Source organism: Stegodyphus dumicola, chromosome 1, assembly GCF_044657685.1.
Source record: "Stegodyphus dumicola isolate Sdum_Otavi_A_Nest chromosome 1, ASM4465768v1".
NCBI lineage: Eukaryota > Metazoa > Arthropoda > Arachnida > Araneae > Eresidae > Stegodyphus > Stegodyphus dumicola.
The window spans coordinates 73,484,291-73,509,470 of record NC_140768.1 but is presented as its reverse complement, the minus strand read 5'-3'; the positions used below and the strand labels follow the sequence as shown (position 1 = coordinate 73,509,470).

Genomic DNA, 25,180 nt, shown 5'->3' with positions numbered 1-25,180 from the left:
CTTTGGGTGATCGAAAAAATAGAGCTAGATTGCTTAACTTTTGTGGTTTTCCATCTGATTTTAATATTGAAGAAACAAAACAAAAATTACTTAAAACTCTTACTGCAAATGATTTTATTTCTGTGTGTAATTTGTTACATCTTAATTATGATTCAAATCCTGATAAAAACTGTGATTTAATATTGAATAGTCTTTGTGATTTTAAGCTTTTAAAATCTGAAAGTGATGACGGTGATGAATTATCTGAAAACGAAAGTGTTTATGATTCTAATAAAAATGATGATATTAATTCTGTTTGGTCAGATTCGTGTTCCAGATACGAAAAATAAGGGTTATTCAAGTACTAACACACAAAATAAAGCACTCGCTAAGCTGTTATTTCAATAACTCAGACTTGTCAGAAAGAAATGCGATAAACTGTTAATTTGGGTAATTTGCAAATTGATGCTTTAATAGATACTGGTAGTCAAGTAACACTAATCTGAGAAGATATACATAAGAAGATAGGTTCTCCTGAACTTAAGTCGGCAGATCTACAGTTAACGGGCTTCGGTAATGGGAAAATTAAGCCTATAGGAAAATTTGATGGTGAATTCGAAATCGATGGTTCTTCATTTAGATCAAATATTTGCGTTATCGCAGAAAACAAGAAATCTGAGAATGATTCTGAAGGGCATAAAAATGCTCATTGCAATGGAAATGGTTCTGAAGAAGGATATGGAAAAGTTGTTAATTATGGTTTTTTACTTCCAAAGCCAGAAACTGATCCTGTTAGTATAGTTCCTGTTACAATACAGCATATGATCAAACTGGATACTTCATCTACAATCAAAGCTAGTGGCAATGTTTCCCTGATTTTAAATTCTGATGACGTCCTGAGTGATGCAGATTCTGATGTAAATGAAAATGATACTATTGAAGATGAATTAGTGCAAAAAGGAAACTCAAGCACAATACAATTAGCTTTGATGCCAACGTGGAAAAACGCCACTGAAGAAGGAGATTCTCAAAAGAAGCATGTTCCTAAAGAAGAGTCTCATGTTAAGAGTTTATGACGAATTAATTGCTAATTCTACTAAAAAAACTTCAGTACCATATCTGATAACAGACAAGCAAAAGAAACCACTGGAGAAAAGGAAACTACAGAGACCACTGAAGAAGAAAAGAAGATTGAAAAGCAGAAGTCAGTTAAAAAGTCTCATGAAAACGACGCTGATACAGAAAGCAAAGACGGAACAAAAGAAACTAAAGAAGGTGAGAAAAAAGAAGCGGAAATGCAGATTCAGAAGACCCAGGAAAAAAATCGAAAATCTTTGATAATGAAATAACGATTTTGATGATTTCTGATTATAGACTTTTTCCCAAGTTGACAAATTTCTCCCAATTTCACTAATGGACTATTATTTTAAAGACATGAACTAATTTAAGAAGACTGAAGATGATGTCTAAGGATGAAATGTGTGAAGGAAGACGGCTTAAAGAAGATGATTTTGAGAAGACACATTCGAATGACGGATCTTGAAGGTATCTAAGACACATTCAGAAGACGTATCCAGGTGGTGTCTAAGAAGACGCATTCAGAAGACGTATCCAGATGGTATCTAAGAAGACGCATTCAGAAGACGTATTCAGACAATGTTTAAAAAGACGTAAATACGAAGACAAATCCAGATGAATTGTTCCAGTTAGTATAAAAGGAAGACGTGTTTGGGAAATAGGTGCATTGAGATAGACTGTTAAAGATGAACGAATGTTGAAGAAGAGCTAACGCCGTTATTTCTGAGGATGTTAAGATGATAAGGGAAGATGGCTGAAATAAACCATTTAAGACGACTTTTCCCTCAATAGTAACTAAAAATCTTTTTTTTTTTTTTTTTTTTTTAATTTTTATTTTTCAGATCCCTAGATGTAGGTGGTGCTACGAGAATGCGAGGCCGCATTCCATCAGGATGGACGAGCAGTTGTGGGATGGCATCGTTCATTATAATCGGATGACGTGACAAGCTGTGATAATAAATCTTTGACTTTTCCGATGACAGAAGTCAGACGATTCCACCATTAAGACGATGACACAACTGAAAGATGTTTACATGTAAAAAGACAGTCGATTCTCTCCAACTATAAAAATACTAATATTAAATAATAAAACTATAAAAATACTAATATATATATGTGTGGATAAGGAGATAAAGGATTTCAAAGAAGATATGATACTGCAATACATTAATACATGAAAAAATCATACATAGGTAAAATACAATAATAATACAATGACATATAAAAAGATAATGCAATAACACATAAAATAACAATACTAAAAGTTTAAAACAACAAATAAAATTGTCTAAGACAGCAAAAGCCTGAGAACTCTTGACACGATCAGAGAAAATTGGAAGCCTGTTAATACAGAGATGCCTTAAATTCCCCATGCAGTTTGGAACTTGCGTATATATAACTTGCAATGCTCCTGATGTAGATATGCTCTACATCAGGGGTTCTCAACCAGTGGTACGCAAGAGAAAAATAGGTGGTAAGTAAAGTATTTTTAACTATTAAATTCAAAAATTTAAATCCCAACATTCTGATTGAGTTTTTTCCTCTAACACTTGTAAATTTATGCGATCTGAGCTTTGTTCAAGATTGGTGGTGGTAGCACTTTGTAGTGGTTGTACAAAAGGTTTTCAATTTTTGTTTAGATGGTACGCGTCAGTCAAAAGGTTGAGAACCACTATTCTACATCTTCTATAACACTGCAGCAAGCACAAAGTAATTTTTAAAATTTCCATGACCAGTTAAGATCTGGTATCAATTATACTGGAATTAAAAAATATTAAGAGAAAATGAAAAAAATAAAAGAATTTTGACAAAATCATTACAGATATTTAAAAATAAATGAACTACTCTTATATACGCCCTCAAGTCGCCAAATTTCTCGCCAAACATGCAAAAACCCTGTTTTGAACACACAATTTAAGCTAAAAATCCAAAACAAAAACAAAAAATTCAGATAGCAAAAACAAAGTTTCTAACCAAAAATATTTGACAAGAATCCATGTACACAGTGATATGTTTTAACTTTAAAAACACTATGAATTGCACAATCTAAACAGCAAAAGGATCTATGAACTATGTACCCCTCGCTTTAATAAATTAACATAACAATAAATTTCAAAGAATACTGTGTACACAGCGTTCTATTTCAACTTTAAAAAACATCTACGAATAGCAAAATCTAGGCAGCGAAAGAATCTACGAACTGCGCACACCTCACTTTAACCCTCTAAGCGGCAAAGTCGTATATACACTGACTACCAATAAGTATTTGGACACCTACATAAATGACAATATATGCGGTCCTCAGGTACATCACGGACTCCGCTGGTATATATCGTGGAGGAAACAGCATCGGCTTTAGTCGCATGGAGTTCGGAGCTCTCTGATTTCGAGAAAGGTATAATTATCGGGTATCACAAATGTGGCCGATCCTTAAGGGACATATCTAGTGATCTGAAGTACCCAAAATCGACAGTGGCCTATGTGATTAAGAAGTGGAAGGTGAGCGGTGATTGTCGGAATGTGCCCCGAGTCGGCAGACCAACGAAACTGGAGATAGAGACCGATGAGTGCTGTCCAGAGAAATTCGGAAGAACCGCACTCAACCGATGGCCCTCATCCGCGAGGAGTTTCAACAGGCATTCGGGAGTATTGTTTCAATGAATACCATCTGTAAGGAAGCACATCTGCTTGGTTTTCATGGTTGTGCTGCTGCCCATACGGCCTTTGATCAGAAAGTCCAATTGTGCTGCTCGGTTAATGTGGTGCAAAGCACATCGAAATTGGACCGTGGATCAGTGGAAACAGGTTCTTTGGAGTGACGAATCAAGGTTCACCCTTTACCGTTCGGATGGCAGGGTCTGGGTCTGGCGTCTAGCTGGAGAACGTCTCCTGCCAGAATGCGTTGTGCCAACAGTCAAGTTTGCCGGAGGTGGAATTATGGTCTGGAGGTGTTTCTCCTGGTATTTTTACTGTTTTTCTTTTCTCCTGGTCTGGGGGTGTTTCTCCTGGTAATGGGGACCGGGTCCCCATTAATGATAAGCTCAACTCCAATGCCTACTGCACTATTTTGGATGACAATGGGCTTCCTACGCTGTGGCAGGTTTACGGGTTGAACCCCTGTTACTTTCAGGACGACAATGCCAGTTGCCATGTTTCGACGTTAACCAAGGCTTGGTATGGTGCCAATGGAGTTCATTGAATGGACTGGCCTGCCCAGAGTCGAGAACCTCTGGGACGAGTTGCATCGTCGAATTCAGGGGTGCACTACCTGTGCAAACTCGGTGAAGGAACTTCTATGTCTTCTCGAAGCCAAGTGGAAGAAAATACCACTAGCTGTCATACAAAGACTTGTGGAAAGTATGCCCCGGAGGGTCCACACTGTAATTACCTCTCATGGAGGCTCTACCGACTATTGATTTTGAATAAAGTTAGTTTTTCTTTTCTATCACAGGTGTCCAAATACTTATTGGTAGTCAGTGTATACAACCTAGAATATTTTTTGTGATATCTGTAAGAACGTATATATATGTGCATATTAAAATAACTCAAAGAAATTAAGGCAATATATCATAAGTACCCACATACAGGTATGAAATAACAGGATAGTTCTTACATTAAAATCCAAAAAATAATTTGTTCTCATAGTAGTTTTGGAAAATTTGTGCTTTCTTGGCAAAAACCCTGGCCACTCAGAGGGTTAATAAATTAACATAACAATAAATTTCAAAGAATACCATGTACACAGCATTCTGTTTCAACTTTAAAAAACATCTACAAAGTGCATAATGTAGGCACTATGCACTAATTAACAAACTAAATTTTGAACAAGTCAAAAAACCAACAATAACGACAGAAATTTACTCTAAAAAAACAATGAACATAACATTCTACAAAATAAGAACAAGAATAAAATAAAATGCACTTACCATGAAATGAATGCTTTTTTGAACAGCAAAAATACCAATTTCATGCCGCCTTTAGCATCCCGTCACGTAATCACTATCGTATTTATATGACAGCCAGACACACTATCCAGAAAATTCAAACTATGGTTCACAAATAAATGTTCGAAACTTCTTTTCCTAAATCCTTGTAAGATTTCCAGCCATCCGAAAAAATAGATGTACAAGGCTCAATCCACTCTTTAATACACTGCATCAGCGTTTCCTTATTTCTATCATGCACAGCCACTAAAAATAATCTCCCAGACCGTCTTGCAACCACGTCTCTCATTGCAACATAGGCCATTTCAAAACATGCACAACATGAACAAATGAGCAATTAAAACACTCCAGCAAAAGAGTATTCAACGTCAAAAGGTTTGCCATACAACATGCAATTGCGCCAAAAACCAGAACACATATTGCCATATTTGGTGATCTTGGGGCACATATAAGAGTACAGCCAAAATAAATAATAATAATAATCTTCAGCAATTAGAGAGATAATCATTTTGAAAATAAAACAACCTTTAAGTCACATAAAATTATAAATTGGATGACATTGTTACAGTGGCCACACATTCGAAATCTGTACATCATTTATTATGAGGGTAAAACTTGTCAAATTTAACCACTAACGATGGTGGCTGCTTTAACAAAGAAGTGCCTAAAATAACATATAAGAATAAAAAATATTATGCCGATTCTACTGATGTTTCTTTATATACATTTATACAATATTTACAAACTTACCATCTGCCTTTAGAGCATTAGCTAGCATTTCTCTACACTTCAGTCTCACAGAATTTGTAGTATCAGCAGGAAAAGTAGTTTGCTTAGGAACAGCAGGTTTAGATGATGCTGAAACTTTAGAACCAGAATCTTTAGAGGAATCATTTTTTTGAGACTGATTTGTAACACTACTACCATTTGAATTTTCTCCTTTAGAATCCCTACTGTTACCATTCCCATCTCCTTTTGCATTTGGAGTTTCTTTAAAAAAAAAAAAAAAAAAAAGTTAAAACACATTTTTTATTAACATAAAAAACTCAACTATCATTTAATAATCAATTCTAAGACATATTTTCAAACTGCAGTTCCTCTCTGAATACACAAACACAGTAAATCTTCCATACCCAAATTTCTGCTCATATCAAATTTTTCCCCCAGAAATAATTAATATACAAGTGGCTCTGAATTTTACATTTTGCTCCACTTAGAACATCATCTGCAATCTACCCAGCTATCAGTTTTTACACGTTTAACACAACACAAAAACTTATTTTAAGATAATTTCTTTATCTACCCAGCTTCAATAAAATAATACCTCACCTTCAGAATGAAAACTGTGTAATATAAATCATGCACAATACTATCGTAAGTCACAGCCCATTCATTCTTTAAATTTCTGAAATAAACACAATTTAGAATTATCATAGAAACTATCTAGTACAAAGAGGCTGTGATGGTTCTACTAAGTAAACATTGTTAGCTATCTAAGCATCAAGCACTTCTTTTATAAATATAAGAAAAGTATTTGGAAAAACAATTCTGTCTGCTAAAGAAAAAAATCTAGTTTAATTTAAAAAGCTGAAAACAATACCAAAATTTAAAATGATGGAAGAAAATCTTCTGGATAATGAAAAAGATAAAATGTGGGGGGAAGACAAACCTAAGAATATTAATCTTTACTGCATTCTGAAAAATGACACATTTATCAAAATTTGTAATTTTATATAGACAGACCATCAGATCTAATTTTATGTCTTAAGCACTTCCAAATTTGGTACAACCTTAGAAAACATAATTAGTAAATATTTTAAAATAATATAGTGAATTCTGAAGAATTAAAAAAAGCTGAAATCATTAATTTAGCACTCGTGCATTCACAGCCTAATTTGACATTTTTTTACAGTAAATTCCTAAGGATGAGCAATAATAAAATAAAATGTGATAATGAAGTGTGCAGATAAATTGCTATAACAAGGTTATTGGCGATGATTACGCATTAATTTAGCACTCATGCATTCACAGCCTAATTTGACATTTTTTTACAGTAAATTCCTAAGGATGAGCAATAATAAAATAAAATGTGATAATGAAGTGTGCAGATAAATTGCTATAACAAGGTTATTGGCGATGATTCTATAACAATGATATTATAGTATATTGTCTTAGGACTATTATATGACGAGGAATTTGAAGCAGTTGCGATCTAAGACCAGATTGGAATGATTCTTATTCTCTAGAAGAATGGTCTCCAGTAGACAAACCCCCAGTCTTGGAAGAGGTTTTTTAAGTCACTCAGAAATAAATAAAAAAAATGTTCCAGGTAGTATAGTAGATGCTGTAGCTTTAAGTTCTTGTTGATGCACAATGGCAAAGTTGTATGAATGCCAAGTGTAGTATCTCTCCCTCTTTTTATGTGAAAACATTATTACTGTACACAAGGGAAGAACAACAGTACAAAAAGGTAATCTTTTATTACTGATGTTCCTTGTTTCCTAATTTGATTGAATGACAGCTCTTGTATGGAATTTTTATGAAAATGGCACCTATTTTTTCAAACTCATCTTGGCAAAAGAATTAGTTGCACACAAGTTTGTGAATGTTCTAAAAAATTTCCAATTGAATCAAAACTCGCATAAAGCTCACATTTTCTTGCAACAATCAAAACAAACAGAAAAGAATGACATGCAGGATATTTATTTGGAAAAATTAACAATTCGAATTTGTGGATCTCCAACTTATCTTTTTAAAACTAGCAGAACTGTTAACTTGTTACATGATATCACATACATTTCACCATTCACCGAATGAATATGTTTGCTCAGTTTTGCATAATACATTCTTAAAAAAATATACTCCTAATTTTCTTCATACTTTTCACAGCTAGTAGTTTTTTAAATTTTTCCTGTATAAACTACAGAGAATATGCAGCAGATTGCAGTCTATAAATATGCATGCAATGAACTTGGATGGCTCTATAAAAAAGGTTATCCCTACATATATTTTTTCACAAAGAATGCATATTAAAGGTAAAACTACTGCTACATATAGCCACATATAGATTCTCTGTTTCAACAGTAGTGATGGCAATCTATTTACATTACCTAGAAACTTATTTTGTGCACAAGCCTGCTCTTATTTTGTAATATTTGATACTGTTTGCATTTTCATCAAGATATGAAACTAACAGTATCTATAAGAAATTTAAAATACTGAAAAATTAAAATTGTAATCTCATTTTGTAACAAAATTTACATGATTCTTTTTCCTCAAAGCCTATTATACAGGAATTTTTTTTTATTACTATTTCCACTGTAAGGATGTTTCTAACATAGGGGAAAAAATTTAAATAGTTGCTCTCTTCACTTGCATCTGGAAGAATAAGACTTCTTTTGAATATTATAATTGCCATGGATCTGACTGAACAACTGCTTTCCGGAAACTCTTCTAATTTGGAGATAAAAATTCAGACAGCTTCTTTTTCTTCTTTTAAGTAAAATTATAACTATACTTTACACAAAGTAAAATTTGTTTTTTTTTTTAACTGAACACCAGATAAAAAAACAAAACAAAAAAAAAAAATCAATTAAGCTTTTGTTAATTGTTTAATTTTTTTAACAATGACATTCAATTAAAATTTGCATGCTGGTGTAATATTAGAGTATGTGAAACAATACTCTTTCAAATTACTAGCATAAAATGAATATTAGCCTCTTTATTTCCATCATATATGATATGCTTCAGTTTTGCTCTATGGATCTACTGTATCAAATGTGACATAGAAGTAAAGCGTAACTGCAATATATTTGATACATTGAAATGGAATGTTTTATTTCAAATTTTAAATCTGCATAAATTATGTCACATAATGGCAAAATCTTATAGAATAGAATCTCTAGTGCTAGCCTTGTTGCTATGAGTATTACTTATTATTTTACTCTGTGAATGAAAAACATGCAATTCTTAGAATGTGCATTCAGAAGTTAAGTTCTTGTAAATAATATATAAATAATTACGGTAACAGGAAGTAATAGGCACAGATATTTAAATTCTTTAGATTGCTACTTCCTTACTGCAGGGTAATTTAAATATGCAAACATAATCATTATTACTAATCCTACACATTAACTTATTTTTCAAATTTTATTTTAATTGTGAGTATTAGGATTTTCTATTTGTACTATAAGAAATAACATACACAAGAATCCAAATATTTTCATAAAAAGCTGATTTTATAGCACTTACTTTCGCATGTGAAGCTTAACTGCAAAACATGCTCAGGCAAACAGTAATGTTCAGTGCTTCCCGGTCACAGGTACACGAGGGCAGATTCAATGTCTTGATGGTGGGTAACAACTTTACAAGATTGTAAGACAGAACAAGATTCTGTCTTACCAATCTTGTAAAGTTGGATTAAATCGAATAAAGTAACATTATTATTTAATCGTTTGTCAATATCTAATTCCAAATAATTTAGAGCTGCGTCCAAAATAAAGCATTCGAAAAAATTACAACACCTACTCTCGTCCTCTGTAAGTAGCTACCATATGTTCTTGAAACTCTCATTTTAACAACAGAATTACAAACTCATATTACCTGCCTCATAATCTAAATTAAAAGTTACAATGCAGTATTAAAGCAATTACCTGGTAATAATTTCTTCCAAGCCTTTATAAGGCTTTTTGCTAATGTTATTACTTCATCGTCACTTGTTGATTTCCTGAGTGAATTGACAGTCATTCCAATTCTTGTTTTCTAGGATAAACATGGTACATTAAAAAAAATAAATAAATAAAATCTTGCTACATATTGGAGGGAGGGGAAAAAATAAACTTATTACATTACCTGCAATATATCCAAAGTGATAGGAAGATCTCTAAGTGCTTTTAAAAGATGTAATGCTTGTTCCTGCAATTTATTTTTTCTAATTAATATATTGCACAAAACCCATGCATTTAGAAATAAAAATGTAAGTACACTTTAATATAAAATAGTGAATATTAATATTTATGAAATTTTTATGCAATAAAATTTATAAAAGCTCATTCTTCGATTTTACACACCATTTTTAAAACCAGATTTGCATACCTAACATTTTCCTTGGGATGGGGGGGTAATAAATATTTTATTAACCTTAAAGATAAAACCTTAAAAACATTAAAAGCAAAAATATATATAAATAACAAAGTTTCGATAACAAAGTTAAAAAAACTCACACTAGGCAATTGACTTATGAAAGAAATCCTGTTCTGAAGTTTAAGATCCCCTTTTCCTTCTAGAAGATTTTCGAAGTGAGAATAGAATGCTTTTTCATTCTTCTCAAACTGCATTTTTTTTTTTTTTTCCCAGTCTTTAATCAATAACATCCCAATTTTGATAAGATTTAGATGTTTCTTTTTTGAAACTATCATAGTTCTTTCTTAATGCTCAAATAAAATGATTTGACTGAAAGGTGATAAAAATTATGGAATGTTAACTTCATATGAACCTGCAGGAAGGAGTGCGAGATGAACCCTACATAAAAGTGGAATATTCCTAAACTGAAATTTTCTAATGCATGGAGTAGCTCAGTTTCTACACATTATTCATCTTCAGAACAGGTGTACAGTTGCATGTGTGTTTAGAAAAGGAATCGCTGAAACTGAGATATGACACACCCCATGTTTTTGTTCCAGTTAAGTATGTTCCCAATGGAATGTTTCATCAAGAAACTGACTTTTGTCATTTAAAAGTATATCTATTTTTGCTCACTAGCCTTTTTACGATTTAAAGTATCTGAACTTGTATTTTTAAGATTTCTGGTGCATTATGGGAAAGAAAAAGTCCATATAAACTGAAGATGCAATGACTGTGAGAGTTATTAGAATCTGCAAGAAATGATGAAGATTGCATTTTAAAAGTGAAGATGAGACTGACAGTGAAATATTTAATGAGCATAACACAGACACACACAAAGAAGTTAGATGGCTTTCCTGTTGCAAAGTTTTGGCAAGCTTGTTTGGTCACTTCTTTATACAGGGGGGGGGGCACAAATCAAACTTCACATTTAGTAAAAATTAACAATCCCATTTCGGACAACACATTTATTCCTACTCACTACACATATGTAATACAGAAACAAAAAGGATGATGCAGCACTCTCTTTCGTTAGGCAGTGGATGTCATAACACTGGGGCCCCATGACTTCGTCATCAGCTTAAATAAAAATTAAACTACCTGTTAATATAAAAATTAAAATAAATGAAAGAAATAAATCAGTCATTCATCCACAAGAAGTTGGACAAGTTTATGGATTGGCCTCTTCATTTTACTTGAGGCAGTTTTTAAGTTCACTGCTCTTACTCTATTGTCAGTTTTTTTTATAGATGTGAATTACTCTTGCCATTTTTTACATAAGTGGTAGCAAGTTTTCATCCTTGATTAGCACCAAGTCATTCACACACAAATTGGCCCTGTGGAGTTTCCACTTGCTGACCACTTGACTTGTTCCACCACACTACATGACTTAGTTGTAAGTGCAACTGAATCATGTAGAGTGATGGAACACGTAGTCTTCTGATCACGATTTCCAAAATGACTGGGAAACCTGTGTGACTAATTTCCACTGTTTACAGGTGGACATTTTCTCATTTGTAAAATCAAGTTCAGGCACAACTTGGAACTGATAATGATGTGACCATGTGTAATCATAGAAAAATCATTTGAGTCCTCAGAAGCAGCCACTAGAGAACGGGAGTTAAGTATTGCTTCAATCTCCACGAGACACATTGACAACTCTTCTCGAGAGGAACTGTGATCCTATAACAAGTTTTATGTGAAACTTCATGGATTTAACGGCAGCCTCCCAAAGACATCCAAAATGAGGGGCTGATAGAGCATTCATTGCCCATTTAATTGGTCAAGTTAGTACCAAGTACCTCTATTGTACATGCTCTTAAATCATTCTTTGCACTGATAAAATTCTTTCCACAATCACTGAATATTTCAGCTGAATTTCCTCATCATGCGATCAATCATTTTAGAGCTGCAATACATGCCTGAGCACTAAGATCACTAAAAAGTTCTAAATGGATGGCTTTCGCTATAAAGCACACAAACATACACATGTACATGTTCAGTGGTTCACATTCACTCCTCTACCACATCTAGGGCTGATCAAAAATGGTCCAAAAAAATCAGTACCAGATCTAAGAAATGGTCTGGGATTCACTCTCGCAGAAGGCAACTCAATCATCATTCGTTTCGAAGAGTAGAATCTGGCACAGTTAATGCAGTTTCTTACTTCTCAGCATATTGCAGCTTTTGCTCCTATAAACCAATATTTTTGCTTCATCACAGAGTTAACTAACTGTACTCCTCCATGCATATAATTAAGATGATAAAATTCTCTACTTTTGAAAGAGCTTTATTTTGCTTAGAGAAATGAATCATAGAATGACAAGCCTTCCCACAGAAATAATTTCTCACCCTATACTTTGTTGCAGTACACCCCGAAGAAAATCATTTGAAACAAAGATTACTTTGTTTAATAATTTCAACTCACCCATTTACTCCCTTTAAAATTAGGGCTTTCAATTGATTGGAAAAAGAGATTAAAATATTCTGCTTTAGTAGGTACAGAAATTGTTAATGTCTTTACACTTTTAAGGTAAAAGTATATTTACGTATATCCCTTGGCGAAACTTTGCAGTTTTTGGCAGCGCATAGATACTGAGTTTGTGCAATTCTTTGACTTGTTATTTTGGCCTGTGTAGTGGCGATTTTTGCGCCAACAAGACAAAGAACTGCAGTAACTTGGTATACATGTACAAATCGACCTATTTTCACTTTAAAAAAAAATCCCAGAATTGCACAAAAATGGCATTGTACCATTTTATCTTTTTCCATGTACACACCAACCTATTTTCCCTTAAAAAAAACAAAGAGAATTGCACAAACTAGGCTTTGCGCGCTCCCTCGACTTTGTTCATGTACACATCGACCTATATTCACTTAAAAAGTCAAAGGAGCAGCCAACAAAAAAAATATATAATCTCAATAAACTGCATTTTAAATCAAACAATGAAATAACATAAAAAAGGAAATTCATCTTTGCACTACACAAAGGAAATATCCACTTACCTTATTTACGAATAACACATCTTCAGTCAAACAAAATTCTTTAACAGCATCCAAAAACTTCCTAAAATTATTTGAACTAGAATCTGTACACTGGCATCGCCACATAAATTCACAACATATAAGTAAAAAATATCCTCCGTAGCAACGTTCGACCGCACGCATTTCTGACGTTCAGCCATGCGCATATCCTTCCCACAAACAGGACACCTAATAATGGCTACTAAGTAAACCTTTATGTACATACCAGTCAAGTAATGCTCTTTTCCCCTTTCTTTCCAAATCGTACAGAAACTTCAAATTAATCTTAACGCATTCAGCCATTTTACCGTCTAAACCACGAAAGAAGCAATATATTTCCTAACTAACACACACACACACCACAAGCCCTTACGAATTTACCGCAATCATGTAACCGATTACATCATAATAGGGTTTCCATAACATTCAACTACTCAGGCTGCCATAAATGAAACAACTTCGCGATAATACAAGGGGTACCCTTCTCTAGACTCTAACCCACTTTTAATTAAATTTTCCATATTTTGATTTGAAGTGTTCATTTCAACATTTGATTTTACAGCAAGTCTTTCCTAGTGTTAGCTAAAAGCTAATTCAGTTAACCGGGAAGATGGGTGTGGGGTGTTTAGGCACCCCACGCTAAAAAAAAATTCGCTGGCGATCTCCCCCCATAATCCGAAATGCTTAGGTCCATCAGAACCTGCCTTCAAGGTCATGTTCTATACGTTTCGAGAGGAAATGGCAAATTCCGAGCATTTATTGTTGTTTAAATAATAGTTTGGGGGTATGTCAACACCCTACAAGCACTTTCGTGTTACTATTTTTCAGTGTAAGCCATGGCGTGAGCAAAGTCGCTCTGTTCGGTCTTTCCCTCATTTGACACATGATCAAGAAATGAAGACTTCAAAAATTATTAGAGGGGGTTTCATCGGATGAAGATTCTATAGAAGAATTAGAAGATTCAGATAATGAAGATATATTTAGTGATCATGAGTCTGAATCAGAACAAGAGTGTGAACCTTCAGAAGACATTCCTTGTGATTAAACTGACTATTTTATAGGAAAGGATAAAAATTAGTTCCAATATGAGATTTACTTGAAAACTTTGTCAAGAATTGACAGAAATTATATCATGTAGGAGAATACGTGACTTTGAATGAAAAGCTAGAATCGTTTCGAGGACGATGCTCCTTTCGACAGTATATACCTAAGAAACCTGCAAGATATGGCATAAAGATATTTGCTATGGTTGCTTCTAGAACCTTCTATGCTTTCAACATGGAAATTTATGCTTGTCAGCAGCCAGATGGGCTGTACAAGAAAGTAAGCAGTTCTAGTGAAATAGAAAACTCCATTGTACAAATCTGGAAGAAACTTTACCACAGACAATTGGTATACCAGTTATGAATTGGCCAATTTCTTACAGAAAATGATTTGATGAACCACAAAAAAAAGAAAAAATATATAATACAGGAGATGTTATGTGTGCTCAAGGGAAAAAGGCAGAAAATCAAAAACTATATGTGTGAAGTGTAAAAAACATATGTCAAGAGCACTGCGATATTGATGCTTCATATACATATTGAAAATATATAATGCTTCTTTGGCCTAATTGATTTCGATACTAATTTTATAACTTGTTGTTCGTGTAATAAATCTACATAATTTGGATTATAATTGCATTCACAAATAAAAAAACAAACGTTTCTCATAAAAAATCAATGATTCCTAGACATCTGAAAAAAAATTATCTATTTGTTATTAATTTTAAAACTAGCATTATTTTAAGCTATTTTATATAATACATGTTCCAATTAATATAGAATGCATTCTTTTACTGAATTGTAATAATATGTTTAATTTGTACATCATTTAATTGCTTGGGGTGGATTATTGCAAAGTTCTTGTTTCATTTATGGTAACCTGAGTAGTTGAATGTTATGGAAACCCTATTATGAACGTGATTGGTTGCACGACTGTGGTGAATTTGACCGATAGGAAAATATTTGTTGGATGTCAGTTGGGAAGTACGTCACGTATTGTGTATTGTGCATTGTAAAATGGCTACCGGTGGTAAAGTTGGTTTTTTTGTGGTATAGAATAAGACAGCGAAGTGGTTGAGGACAGAAGAAAGGAAACTTCATTGGATGTAATTTAACGAAGTTATAAGTGTCTCCTGTTTGTACGAAGGAAATGCATATGGTTGAACGTAAAGATTGTTCAGATGGCTTTAAATGGGTTTTGTCACATGAAAGGTTCAAAAGCTCACCAAATAAAGCATTCCATTAGAAAGAAAACATGGTTTGAAAAAAGTCCTGTTAAGGAATTTTGTGTGCCAGAGACTGAGGACACGGAAATTTTCTAAATAAAGTTATTTCCTTTGTGTAGTGCTTATATGGTATAAGATGAATTTCCTTTTTTATGTTATTTCATTGTTTGGTTTAAAATGTAATTTATTGACATTATATATTTTTTTGTTTGGCTCTAGTGTAGAATAGGGTTCTCCTTTGACTTTGTAAGTGAAAATGAATTGATGTATACATGGACAAGAGAGTGCGCAAGCAGAGATTGTGCAATTCTCTGACTTTTTTTTACGTGAAAATAGGTCGATGTGTACATGGATACCGAGTTTGTGCAATTCTTCGACTTACTATTATCATTATTATTATTTTGTGTAGCGGCGATTTACTTGTAGTTTTGGCGCAAACACAAAGCCAAAATAACAAGTCAAAGAAATGCACAGACAGTGTGTCCATGTACTGCCAAAAATAGCTAATTTTTACCAAGGAGCAGCTATAAATATATTTTACCGCTAATTCTGCTAGACTTTTATTTTTCAAACTTTAGTTTTCTGATTTTTGTTTCTTACCTTGTATTTTCTCTTTCTCTACAATATCATCAATAACATTTTGCACGAATTCAGCATCACTTGTATAAACTTCTGATCTTTCTATTAACGTTTTCAAGGTAAATATTTTCACCCCACTCAGAATTATTAATCCTAACTCCAACTCCTCTGCCACAAGCATCAACTCGTCTTTTTTTTAATGACTTCAGGCACATCTTAATTCAAAGAAAAATATATCAACCCTGAACTGACAATATGAACATGAGGGAAAAAAAAAAAAAAAAAACCTCACCACAGACACTATCAACTTAAATTATCAAGCAAGAACACCTCAATACACAACATTAATAAACAGGATTTAACACTAAACATTATTTAAAATCCAAAATTACACTTCACCACAACCTGAACAATAGAACCATCAATCTTCACTTTCAATTTTCATGCAACACACATTCCCACATCAGAAAACAATTTTTCTAAAAAATTTGATTATACACATGATTACCTCAGCTTATTCTCTCCTTACTCCACTCTTGACACCAGAATATTATGTTCACCTCTTTGTACAGGTTAGTAAAAATTAACAGTGCCATTCCAGACAACACATTTATTCCTACTCATTACACATATACAGTACAAAGTCACTCATTACACATATACACATATACAGTACAAAGTCACTCATTACACATATACAGTACTACTCATTACACATACACAGTACAAAGTCCGTAATCCAGACTCGTAGGGACTTCAGCGATTCCGGATTAGGGGTTATTCCGGATTATAGATCATCAATTTAAATCTGGTAAGATGGCATGCAGAAATTATACAATTAAAAATATGAAACCGTAATTTATGAAATAAAGAGCAATTATGATCTAAAGGGTATCAAAATTTACAAAAAAAAAGTAATATTTATTTGTTTACTTTAGTAAACATTTCTATTAATGTAAGTTGTTTAAGTTGCTTTGTTTTTTGTGCTAATACTTTCTCTTTAATTCTATAAACAGACATAATTTCTTGTTCAGTTACAAAGTTCCAGTGTTCAAGTCCTGTAATTGCTGTGTTGAAAATACCGACTAACTTGTCAATCAAAATTTTTTCGCTTCCGATAACGTTCTCTGTTACTTTCTATGCTATCGGAAGCGTGCATGATGCTTCCGATAGTGTAGTGGATGCCGTAACATTGTTTTAAATTAAAGCATTTTTTATTATACCATTCATTTTATTTGCCCTCTTATGTATGACATTCTTTGCCTGCAAAAGCTTGCATATTTAGCTGACAACTTTTGTAAATTAAATTAATTAAATCTATCATTACAAGGTGCAAGTGTCACCATTTTCAGTGTGCATGACAGAACTGCAGCCATACTAAAAATGTTTAACTTTCAGATACAATTTCACAGATGATGATTATGAAAGTTTTAGTTCTCTCAGCAGCTGTTTATCAGAAAATTCAACTGAATGAAGAAAACATTAAAATGAATATATGTGAACAACTGAAACATCATTAGTTAAGTTCAGATGGCTATTTTCCTAACAGATACAATATATCTCATAATTTCCTCCTACAGCACTAAAAAATCAGAATTTTCTCAGTGACAAAAAGACTTTTTTTAATGATTAAAATATACAGTAAGAATTACATATTAAAGAATATATTTTTAATAATGAATTAACTTTAAATATTAACTAATTTTTTCCACGAGTTCATCTGTGGAAAAACAGTTTAAAAAAAAACGATTGGTTCTTTTATATTGGAAGCTATTCACGATGCTGTGGGGTTTCGCCCAGGTATAATTATGCATTTGGCTGCACTTCTTCATATTATCTTCAAAGTAACCATTCTGAACTTTAGGTAGTTTGGCGACTAACAGGTAGTTCGGCAACATTTCGGTAAGGTGATAAAGATTACTAGCTAGGACTTTAGCAGTGTACATGGATAAAGTCAAGAGTGTGCGCAATGCCATTTTTGTGCAATTCTGGGATTTTTTTCAAGTGAAAATAGGTCGACGTGTACATGGATGATACCGTGTATGTGCAATTCTTAAAAATGCGGCAAGCAGTGGGCGATTCTGCACTTTCTCCCAATTCTGCACCTAATCTTCCTCATGATTAAGCACTTTTGTTCCATAAAAGTTTTAGCATTAGCGTAATTTGGCTAGCAGATTGTTGGAAAAAAATGTTGAGTAAAAAAAAAAATGCCTTTACATCGTGAAAACAAAATGGAGTAAAAAAAAAAAAAAAAAAAACTAGCAGGTTGCTGTAGCAGGGTAGTCGCCAAATTTTCGCTAAGTTAACATAATCCGAAGATTAACCAAAAATTCTTTAGGCATCGCTATATGAGTTACTACTCAAGTTGTCATGTGTTGATAAACAAGCAGTGATGAAAGCAAAACTTTTGTAAGCCAGATGAAGCTCACCTCTTTTTACAAAATAAAGTCAATTATGGTATGGTTTTTTTGTTAGCAACTATGTTACATAAATAAAGCCACATTCCATATACAATGATGGGAAAACAATGATATAAATTTTAGCTAACTAAATAAGGTTCCAGAAGTCTAGTATGTTATAACTGAGAATTTCTGGACTTTTCTAGAAACACTGGCTTATTTTATTATTATTAGATTATTTTACTCATAATATTTTATCATTTACCTCTGAATTCATATTACATACGTCCAAAATACTAATTTTTCCCTTCTAAACATCCTTAATGCTTTTGTGGACTCTGACTGGGAAGCATTGTTCTAGATCTCAATACTTTATTTTCAGATATTATAGTTATATCCTTTCCGGATTAGCTTTGCATAGAACACAATCCTTATTGCCTCAGTTTAAAAACCTTTTGCTTATAATTTGAGGGTTAAAAGTATTTTGCATAATGCTTACAGGCAAATACTTAGAATATTACATAAAAATAAACACAAGGGCTATCTGCCTAAGGAGAGAGATGACTTCATGTAGAAGACTTTCAGAAGACAAACTGGAATTGAACCCAGAACAAACTCTCAGTATTTAGTGATATTAACTACTCGGACGCTGATGAGGACATACTTAAAGTGCAATATATTCTGGATGTTAATAATTTCTTACACTATTAAAATAATAAGGAACATTTGAAAAATTATAACAATCATATTAGTAGACACTGAGTTTTCTGACATTTTTTTTTTTTTTTTTTTTTACTTCCAAAACAAAAGAAAACAGACTATACATATATAGCAAGACAAAATTAAAATATATGAATATGATCGAATTTTTTAAAATTCTTTCATTACGCATTTCTTAGGAAAAATTAATTAAAAAAATAAGCTTCAATTTATCAGACATTCAATCAGTTTTAATCTATCATTTCAAGCCTAGTATGGTCAGTTTTAAATTTTAATGGACTTCAGCTTATTGAGTATAACCGTCGTCATGTTTATATCAACTCTAAATATCATTTATTTTAATAAGCTTTAGACATTTGCTTCTAGAATTAATTATTGGAAACTGACTTCCCAAGTTCGGCATTTCGAGCATCATGACATGGCCAATTTTAAATTCTATTAGAAACTAACATCAGCTGAGTTTAACTGTAATCAATATTAAATTAACTCATATACTATTTTCTTTTTCAGCTTTAGTATTGGTCCTTTGGCGATTTTTTTGATTCGGCGACAAACTTCTGTCGCCAAGGTAGACCCGGGTTTTAAAATTGGAAACAAATGGCGGATTGTAAACAAAACCCGATCTAGATTAAATAACAATCCTAAAAAATAGGTTCTTGATTAGAATAAAAAGTCTTTCTCCAATTTTCAACAAATTGCAAAAAACAGTTTTCTCTAATTTAAACATTTCTAGTACTGCTGTGATAAATTCTTGAAACATTGCCGTAAATAAATTTGTGGCAGTGATTATGATACGAGTAATTAAATTTACAAAAGTTAATATTTTAAATTACAAAATATAATATTAAAGTATTAAATATTAATATTTTAAGTTGTTAGTTAATGTTTATATTATATTATATTAGTATTTAGCTAATATTTTTAATGTACAAAAGGTTAATTTTTGTTATGAATAATGAAATTTACAAAAGGTTAATAAGTGCACTTCAAACTAGTATATGTTGCTTTAGTTTCTTAGATTCTGTTATTAAAAGGAAATAAAAAATATTTCAAATTGAAGGAAAACAAATTCAATTATAACAAGTAAATTTTGTAGCAGTGGTTAGAAATACTTTTTATGAATTAAATTTTGTAAATGGTAAAAATATTAAGAAGTGTGTATTTTTTAATCGCTCAATTAATTACAAGTAATTTGTGATTATAATTTAAAAGCTAAAATTAAATTATCATAATGAGTAAATTTTGTACCAATGGTAATAATACATAACAACAATTATCTTAACTGATGATTTCTGTGAAAGATTCATACATTCGTTGGAAGCCACTAGTTGTGGAGTGATAAGCCACTAAACACTGGTAGTTCGTTTTCAATATATGGGAGCTTTTGTGGTTTTCCTTGCATGTAATGTGAATTTGAGCCAGCTTCTCTTAAAAAGTCCTTATGAAGGCATCCTTCTTCTACTAGCCTGAGTGTATACTTATTTTCTATTCAGAAATACTATTCTCTCTTCTTAATTCTAAATCTTATTTCTGAAGTGAAGATGTGTTGCAGCTATAGGTCGAAAAATATGGTCAATATGTTTGCAAAATCCTGTTCAGTTTTGGACAGCATTTAAATAAAATATATAATTTGTATGTGATGCAAACAAAAATGCATTACACTATTTCATATAGTGAATAATTAATCAAGGAACAAAGTATAATGTAACTTTCCTTTACATTGTACCCAGAGTTATTTCATGTTTGGGATCTTTACTATTGATTTCCCCATCCGTTTTCCCACCAGAATCCAAATGAAGTTTTTAGTTTGTAAAACAAATAGTGTTTTGCCTTTCAAGGCCACGTTACTAGGTTGCTAGATAAGACAAGTTTTGTAGTCTTCAATCTTGCATTACAATTGCTTATAGTTGAATTCCATGCCGGTTAAGTTTTGAACCAACTTTGCATTAAACTGATTTGAGTAGCTTTTGGCTACAAGTTTATTTTAATTTAAATTTTACATTTGAACTTAATTGTTATCATAAATTATCTTGCCACAAGTAGTTGACCAAGTCATAAGCACAAAGTGTGTCTTCTGTTCTGTACATCTAAACTTTATAAAAGAATAATAGTATATCTTAACTTAATAAGAACATATCTAAACTTTATAATAATTGCATTTTAAGACATTGAAATCAGTATCTAAGTGCTTGCCATATAGTGAAATTTTTATATATAAATTGTACTCTTACTTTTATTGCAAAAAATTCAGATGTCTGTTAGATTAAATGGGTTGGATCCTAGCAGAGCCCACACCCTTGACGTGCCCGTGTACATGGACAAAGTCAAGGGAGCGTGCAATGCCAAGTTTGTGCAATTCTAGGATTTTTTTTTAAGTGAAAATAGGTCGATGTGTACATGAATACCGAGTTTGTGCAATTCTTTGACTTATTTTTAAGTTGGCAATTTTGAAAAATGTGCGAAGCAGTGAGTGATTCCCCACTTTCAAAGTTTGTCGCTATGGGTGTAGGCTCTCCTAAGATTTTACTAATTAAATGTTTAAGTAATATAGAAAATTTGCATCAAATTTAAAATAAAAAGTCAATTGTTATGTCAACATACTATTAATAAAAAGTAATAATACTAAGTGAAGGTTATTCATATACAGCTATTAGATTGTGAGATTTATAAAATTTGAGAACTGTAAATTATAAGCAATATACAGTCAAACGTCGTTAATCCGGACTCGTCTGGACTTCGGCGATTCCGGATTATAGATCATCAGTTTAAATCTGGTAGGATGGCATGCAGAAATTACAAAATTAAAAATATGAAACTGTAATTTATGAAACAAAGAACAATTATGATCTAAAGGGTATCAAAATTTACAAAAAGAAAAAGCTTAATATTTATTTGTTTACTTTATTAAACATTTCTTTCAATGTAAGTTGTTTAAGTTGCTTCGTTTCATGCGATAATACTTTCTCTTTAATTCAATTAAACAAACATAATTTCTTGTTTAGTTACAAAGTTCCGCTGTTCAAGTCCTATAATTGCTGTGTCGAGAATACCGACTAATTTGTCAATCTAAATTTTTTCGTTTTCAATAACCTCTGTCACTTTCTTCATTATCAGAAACGAATTATAATGACGAGGAACTTGTTTTAAATCATATCAAAGACGGAGTACATCGAGATGAAATACTACATTTAGTAAGGAATTATAAGCCAAATAAAATAAAAACATCTGCCCTGAAGATAAGGGTAGTGCTGACAGATCAACTTCAAATTCATTGCACGCCGCAGCGTTCCCCTCCGCCGAGCAGCATGAAATTAATAAACAGATTTCTGATTTCGAAACATACTTTCGCTTTAGATCCTTTACATATGAGCAAATATATATCGGAAATTCTATTTGATATAATCGAAAGTTCAAGCTTACTTTTATAAAATTGCTCTAACAGTCTGCAAAAAATAATAAGCCGGATCCAATTCGAAGATTAAGGAACAACACAATCTGCAACATTAACTGAATGAGATAATTTTAGCTTAGTTTATACTGTTCGTTACACATTAAACGCGCATACGTCAACGTTTTATGCACACGCGCACACTTGCAGCCGTAAAGGTCTTACGCACACACATAAACGTCTATGCGCGCGACACATGCGCAGAATGTTTGTAGCTTTGAGGTCGGATTATAGATCATTCCGGATTATGGGTGCCCGAATTAACGACTTTTGACTGTATTCCATAATCTAAGCAAAATTATGTTTTTTATAGTCAAATTATAAAAATGTTATAAAAGCAATAACGAAGCCCGGTTTTGGTCTATGAATTCATGCAAATATACATCCCTATAGTTCTAATTTAAGAAATGAGGCAGAAAAGTATTTTAAGATAATGGTAATTTTGATCATTGTCCATTTTAAGAAACATGTAAGAAGTCTAAATTTGCATGTGGTTCCTTAGCAAAGGAATCACCAAGAGTTTACCTCATGCTACTAAAAATGTGTTTTTTTTTTCCCTTGGAGGGGTGGAGTTTATAATATGCAGAGTGGACATATGAAAAAATGTCAAGACTTATGTGATGTACTATTAAAAGCATCAGTTTTAACTATCAAATTTTAGCTTTTTTAAAAATATTTTAAAAGTTGTGCTTTTCTAACATGGAAGAAACTTCAAGAAAAACATACAATTTATCCCTATTGCCATGAAAGCTCTGCTGATACCTACCATTTCTGTCCATATACCTAAGTTATATGGACAGAAATGGCGGCATGTTTTTCATGTCAGTATTTAGGGTTACCATAATCACTTAGGTTATCATAATTTTTCATTTATCGCTCCCAAATATTTCTTCCCAAAAAGGACTAATACTAAAGCTGTGCCGACAACTTTAATTAGTAAAATGTTTTTTCATAATAAACTAAAGCGCAAAACAAATAAGTGAGCGATTCTGCACTTTACTCCTATTTCTCATGTTTCGAATTCACTCGTTTATTAAGCAAAACGTTAGGTACCAAAAACGCCAAACTCCGCCAATTTGGCGATAATCATACACTGAATATCCGCATAAGAACCTAAAATGCACGTTCAAATTTTAAAAATGTTACATACTTAATTCAAGAAATTTACGTCAAGGTATAAGTTTGATGGGTCAATAAAAGCATGCATGCTTCAAAAAGTGAGTCTTCACCTGTGGACTATATAAGTTTACGCAAACGATCTTCTGAGAGATGGTAACGATTAGTGTTTAATAACCAATTACAAAACACAAAAAATTAGCTTCATATAAAGACTTAGTGCAATATCTAAGAGCAACGAATATTATATAATATGCACTACATAGCAAAAAATATTTTCCAGAATAGCTATTTAATTCCACTTTAATTTCCAACAATACAACTGACACGTTTTCATGCAAAGCACCTTTTTGGAGGGAAGCAGTGGGTAATGTTTATAATTCATTTTAAATACTACTCGTTACTTATTCCAAAAGTCGTAAGATAACATAATAATGAACTATTCATCAGTGGCTTCTACAGTGTAAACATTTAAACCACACCACTTATATGTATTAGTGGTGCAAAATACAATACACTAGCGTGAATATAATGATACAGATTTATACAGCATTAAAATCAAGTTTTAGTACTTAGTACTTATCACTCAGTATAAATATCAAAAGATTGTAAACACAAACCTGAGCGCCATTTGCAACCATCTTATCTAGCTTCTTAGCAATTTTAAAAACTTCCTCTTCACAGCCCATTTTGAGCAGAAAAATTTAACGTATTCCGTATGTTTCAAAATCAAAAGCAAGAATTTAATACGACAACAAGATAATAGAATAAATAATAAATTAATTCTAGGAAATCTTGCCGACAAAACACTAGCCACGCGGACGTACACCACTATACAGAGTCAAACATTACTGTTTACAGTCTCCTCGCGTTCCCCCCTCCTTTCTGGAAGTGAACGATCTCACTCTTCTTCTTCTTCCATCGGTATTAAAAAATTAACAAATTATAAGACGACCAAAAACATTTAAATTCGAAAAACTTACTTTTGGACCATTTATTTTTAATTTTATTTTGTTCCATCTTTTCTTACTGACCTTTCGAACTTGTATAAAATATACGAAGTTCCTTTTTACTCTCTTCTTAAATACGAAATTGTCCCTCTTTCTATATACCTTTCATTCGCATCTAAGCTTGATTTTTCGCCCATCGGTGCAGAAAAACTTAGCGGGTGCAACACAAGACATCTGCCCAAGGTTAGAATAGATTCTAACCTCCTTGGTTAGAATAGAAGGAGGGAGGGTTCTCGGTTTCCTCCACTATCGGGGAATGAAACTCCGCCGAACAAGCGGCGTCCATGTTTGTGACTTCAAAGCATTGCATTACGGCAGTGAGATGTACGTGTTTCTAACCTGTTCCGTACATTTATTTTCCAGTAAAAATATGTTAAATTTATAATGAAATCCCTCGCTATTGTTGAATTTTTGTTTTAAAGTAATAAAGATGATATCCATAATTTACTATGTACAGCAAATTATTAAGAAATAGTTCGAAATCTAAATGCATG

General features: G+C 32.5%; 1 protein-coding gene across 1 annotated transcript in view; it reads right to left on the bottom strand.

Moving 5' to 3' along the window:
- TfIIS (RNA polymerase II elongation factor) overlaps positions 1-24,548 on the bottom strand; it is a 44,418-nt gene extending 19,870 nt beyond the window's left edge. The window contains exons 1-4 of the mRNA XM_035352910.2: positions 24,297-24,548; positions 9,852-9,914; positions 9,653-9,761; positions 5,751-5,990 (exon numbers count right to left, since the gene is read on the bottom strand). Coding sequence (XP_035208801.1) covers positions 5,751-5,990; positions 9,653-9,761; positions 9,852-9,914; positions 24,297-24,365 — 481 coding nt within the window. The 5' untranslated portion in view covers positions 24,366-24,548. The remainder of the gene's footprint in view (positions 1-5,750; positions 5,991-9,652; positions 9,762-9,851; positions 9,915-24,296) is intronic.
- Positions 24,549-25,180: the final 632 nt, after the last annotated feature.